General features: G+C 35.7%; 1 protein-coding gene across 1 annotated transcript; it reads right to left on the reverse strand.

The window, feature by feature from the left end:
- Window positions 1-1,399: 1,399 nt before the first annotated feature.
- On the reverse strand, window positions 1,400-4,208 carry LOC107761986 (pentatricopeptide repeat-containing protein At4g21705, mitochondrial). Its single transcript, XM_016580288.2, has 2 exons — window positions 3,818-4,208; window positions 1,400-3,010 (listed from the first exon to the last, which is right to left on the reverse strand). The coding sequence occupies exons 1-2, from the start codon at window positions 4,130-4,132 to the stop codon at window positions 1,829-1,831; spliced, it is 1,497 nt and encodes a 498-aa protein (XP_016435774.2). The 5' UTR covers window positions 4,133-4,208; the 3' UTR covers window positions 1,400-1,828.
- Between the last annotated feature and the right edge of the window lie 503 nt (window positions 4,209-4,711).

Genomic DNA, 4,711 nt, shown 5'->3' on the forward strand with positions numbered 1-4,711 from the left:
CCATTAATTATTCAAGAAGTGTTGATTAATGAATTAAGGGTAAAACTAGGGGTTTCAATGGTTTGGTTCGGCCGGTTATTTTATAAAATTTGTACCATACCAATTTTTCGGTTATTCTATTATGTATAACCAAAATTAGACTTTTCGCAACCGTCCCAATCATGTCAGTTTCTCTTCGGTATTAGTACGGTTCGGTTAATTTTCGATATTTTTTTAAATATCATATAAAATTCGCCAGTAGAAGTAGAATGCAATAACATACGTTCTTATAGGACTTAGCAAAACTTTCTAGACATTGTTACTGTTTAAAGGGTGATAAATTTTTTTAAAAAAAGATGGCTAAAGTATAGATCCATCAACTATTCTACAACAACGTAAAAGAATCCAAACAAAGGCAAAGAAAATATAAATCACACGAGTTGAAAATATTAACCAAGATGGAACTCAAGGATGAAGTATATAGAAGATTAAATATTCAAAAAGATAAATCTAAATTATATGAAAGGAAACATATTTAATACATGTAGTTTGCCCCTCATAATCGCTAGAATACTTTGTGTCTTACTAATAAAGATACTTGAAATACATTAGTTTAAGTAGAAGTAGCATAATATGTTTTAGGAATTAGTATTTTGAGTTTAATTACTTGTTGGCTTGTAATATTTTTCATAATTCCAAGGCGCAAAGAAAATTTAATGCATTACTTACCAGATAAATATATTTTCCACGTATAAAATTTATTCGGTACGGTTCGGTATTTTTTCGGTTTATTTTTATAAAATAAAAAACCTACCCTAATTATCGATGCGGTTATAGATTTATATAAAAACCTACCATTTGTTAAAAAGAAACCTAAAAATCGGTTCGGTTCGGTGCAGTACGGTTCGGTCGGTTTAGTCGGTTTTCGAATATCCATTGACACCCCTAGGTAAAATAGAAGAAAAAAAACTTGTCTTCCCTTGATATGCATAAAATGACAAGTAAAAATAAAAATATATTTTTAGTATACCTGCCAAGTAAAAGTGAACGGAGGGAGTAATATAACCCGGCATCAGAAAACCACGCAAGTATTATTCATTTCAACAAGACCTAAACTCTTCACTTGTAAATAGCCGGGCATCAATATTTTCATTTCTTTCATAACAAAAACAATTTTACCTAAAAGTCAATTATTGTTTAAGGGAATTCATAGATATAGGTTCACCTTATAATAGTATAGATATGACCTCACCTATAATAGCACGTATAACCTTTAATTTTAACTTGGATCTTGGACTTACTCGGCCATGTGATGTTGATGGATTCAGATTTCAATCATACCGGCCCTTTTCAAACAAATCAATTTAAGTAATTCTCCATCAATTCTCTTTGTGAATAAATCCTGTATGACTAAGCTGAATGAGCAATTGTAAACTGTTTATTTCAAATTAAAAATCAATGACCTTGAAATACATCCTTTATCTTTTCAAACTCTAGCTTTAGAGAAAAAAACAAATAAATAACTGTAAACACCTAGTAAATGCTTATCTATTTTGGGAAAAAAAATCTGAACTGGGCTGCAAAACCACCAGTTCTCTCTCTCCCATTTGACAGCACAAGAAACAAGCTCGTTGCAATTGTATACCATTGTTCTTCACTGTTCTTTGCATATCTTCAAGCACAGATAATGAATAAATTCTTAGTATCCAAGCTAGCCCCGGTAGTAACAACATCGCAGCTTACTCTTTTTCACCTCTGTTTTCTCCAAACAAATGGAGGTGGGATAATAGGAAAAAATGAGCCAGAAGCCTTTTCTCCAGGCTGAAGGATAGAAGTTTACTAGCTCTGTTCATAGCTTAACAATTTCTTCAATTTCATTCTTTTCTCCTATTCCACTGGCTTCTGTGTTTCCAAGGGTATCATGCACATCTTTATTTACAGTAACTACCGTCTTTAACGAGCTAAGGAAAGCCTCTTGTTCTCTAGTGTCATGTTGGTCACCGAGCCATTTGCTTATGGTTGATACCAGATGGGGTTTTGGTCTCCATCCTGGATTTTGTGCTCGTACTGCTATTGCTTCTTTCAGGCATTCAAAGGCCTTTTCCATCTTATGCGTATTCAAGTACCCTGCAGCAATGATAGCCCAACTATTCGGGATTGGTGTCTTACCTTTCTTGATAATGTCTTGCAGCATTATTTCGGCTTTATCAACTAAGCCATTCTGGCAATATCCAATTAGTAGGACATTTGGCACTCTAAAATCATAAGTGTGGTTAGAAGACTCCCACTCCTTTAGCATGGCCTCAGCTGTCTCTAGATCACCAAGCTTAACCAAGGAACCTAGCATGGTGATGTAGTCCCTGTTAATTTGCTTTTTACACACAATCTTTTGTACACCCCACAATCTCAACATCTCTTCCTTATTGCCTAGATTCGCATAGTGGGAAATCAAATGATTGTAACCTATTGGATCTTTATGTAGCTTATCTTCTAACTTTTTCAAGAAAGCAAGAGCCTTCTCCTTGAACTCAGCTTTTATATAAACATTAGCCATCATGGAATAGGTGATCCAGTCCACTGATATGAAAGGCTGGCTTTCCATTTCTTCAAGAAGCTTCTCCATACCACTAAAATCAGCTCTTTCTCCACAGCAATTGATGCAGATCCGATAGCTGAAGTTATTAGGGGTGACACCATTCTCCTTCATCGCCGACAGCACATCAGAGACTCGCTCGAGTTGGCCTGTACTTCTGTAAAGGCACATGAGATTGTTGTAAACAAGAGTGCAGGAAGCATAACCAAGTTTCTTCATTTTCTGAAAATGGGCTAGGGATTTCTCAACTAGACATTCTCTAATATAACAGTTGAAGAGTGCACCATAAGTCTTATCATTCTTCTGTTCATCTGTTAGGTTATTAAAGTAGCACTCTGCCGCTTCCCAACCATGGACGACACCAATAAGATCCAAATGCACAGCACAATCTCCCGACTTGAAAGGGCAGAGACCACTCACACTCATCCACTCGGAAACCTACACGGCAACAAGTATCCACCACCAACTTTAGAAACAATGGAAAGTCAGAAGTAGAATAGGTAAAATAGTATCATAGACACATTGTCACATTTTGAGATATGTTGGAACACGTTGCCATTTTTGGATGAGTTTGGAACATGTTGCCATTCTCCAGTTCAGCATTCAGATGCACAAGCATTTCCCTTTCTTACTTAATATTAGGGTTGTCTAAAAGAGCTTCAATAACACGATTTTACGTTCTACATGCTAGGTGTAAACGATAATTAAACAACCAGATCACTAATAAATTAATTACAGCTAAATGCCCTATGACAAAATTAATCGACAACCTCGTAAAAATGACCTACTATAAGATTAAGAGGTGATAGAGTAAAAACCCTTTACGATGTACATAACTTAAATCCCAACTAAAACCAAAGAATACAAGCTCAACTTCAATACCCTGCTCCTTGATCCGGCTTCCCTCAGCCCAAAAAGAAATCAAGCAATCAATCAACTAAACCTCCATCTCAAATTAGTTGGGCCGGCTATTAATTTATCCATATCTATTCCACTCTATCTCTTTATTTTTAGAATGAATATCCAATCCACTACAACAACATACCCATTATAATCCCGCATAGTGGGGTCTATGGAGGATAGTATGTACCCTTACCCCTACCTTGTGGACCCGTACCGGTGGAGATAGAGAGGCTGTTTCCAATATCCATTCCACTCTATTGAGCAATTTCACTCTAATACTAAATAAGAAAAACTGCACGAATTCTTAAAAGACTAAAAGAAAGGATAGATAGGAAATGGAACCTGTAGGGCTTGAGAAAAACGTTTACGGCTACGGAGATCACGAACAATGCGCTGAAGCTCGAGGCTTGTGACTTTTCTGCCCTCGACCACCCATTGATCCAGAACTGGAATAATGAGATCCGCGCGCCTAACAGGGCTAATTCTGGAAAACAAATTATTACCCTTTGAGGAATGGACAGTACAGTATGCGCGGATTGGGAAAGCCCTACGCAGAAGATTGTAAGAAATTGATCGATTAAAGGTTGCGTAGTTCATTGAGTTTATTGGCTTGGGGGCCTGTGGTGCTACTGAACACTGGTTTAAGCTCCCCAACATTGAAAAACAGGGAAGAGAGTCGAGCCCTGTTTCACGATTTAGGGTTTTAGACAAACGAAAGCTCGACGTGATAAATTAATTGCAATTTGACACTGATGATAAAAGATTAAGGATTTTTTTAAAGAAAAATACAGTACAACCTCACTAAATTAATACTCGGTAAATTAATAAACTCTCTAAGATAATATTTTTCTCCGGTCCCGAGTTGAGCCAGTAAAAATTCACCAATTTCGATAAGATAATACAACAACAACAGCATCAACCCACTAATATTTCTACTAGTGGGTCTGAGGAAGGTAGAGTATACGCAGACCTTACTCCTAAACCGGGAGGAATTTCGATAAAATAATAATATAATATATTTTTGAAGGACCCCTATATAAATATCCCATTAATATTATAAATTAATAATTCTGTAAAATTTCAAAAATATATAAGACAATTTGGTGAAATAGATTCTAGTATTTATTTATTTATTTATTTATTTATTTAAATCTAGTTGAAGCTCTAACTTTTCTTATTGCATCCAAAAGTTCCAGTGTTGTCTTCTAGTCATATACTCCCTCCGTTTCAATTTAT

Source organism: Nicotiana tabacum, chromosome 10 (genome assembly GCF_000715075.1).
Source record: "Nicotiana tabacum cultivar K326 chromosome 10, ASM71507v2, whole genome shotgun sequence".
Taxonomy (NCBI): domain Eukaryota; kingdom Viridiplantae; phylum Streptophyta; class Magnoliopsida; order Solanales; family Solanaceae; genus Nicotiana; species Nicotiana tabacum.

Bases quoted from the DNA above. Each gene is read 5' to 3' on its own strand.
- LOC107761986 (XM_016580288.2), bottom strand. From the start codon at position 4,132: ATGTTGGGGAGCTTAAACCAGTGTTCAGTAGCACCACAGGCCCCCAAG. The intron at 3,011-3,817 runs GTTCCATTTCCT...GTTGCCGTGTAG, and splicing joins GTTTTTCTCAAGCCCTACAG to GTTTCCGAGTGGATGAGTGT.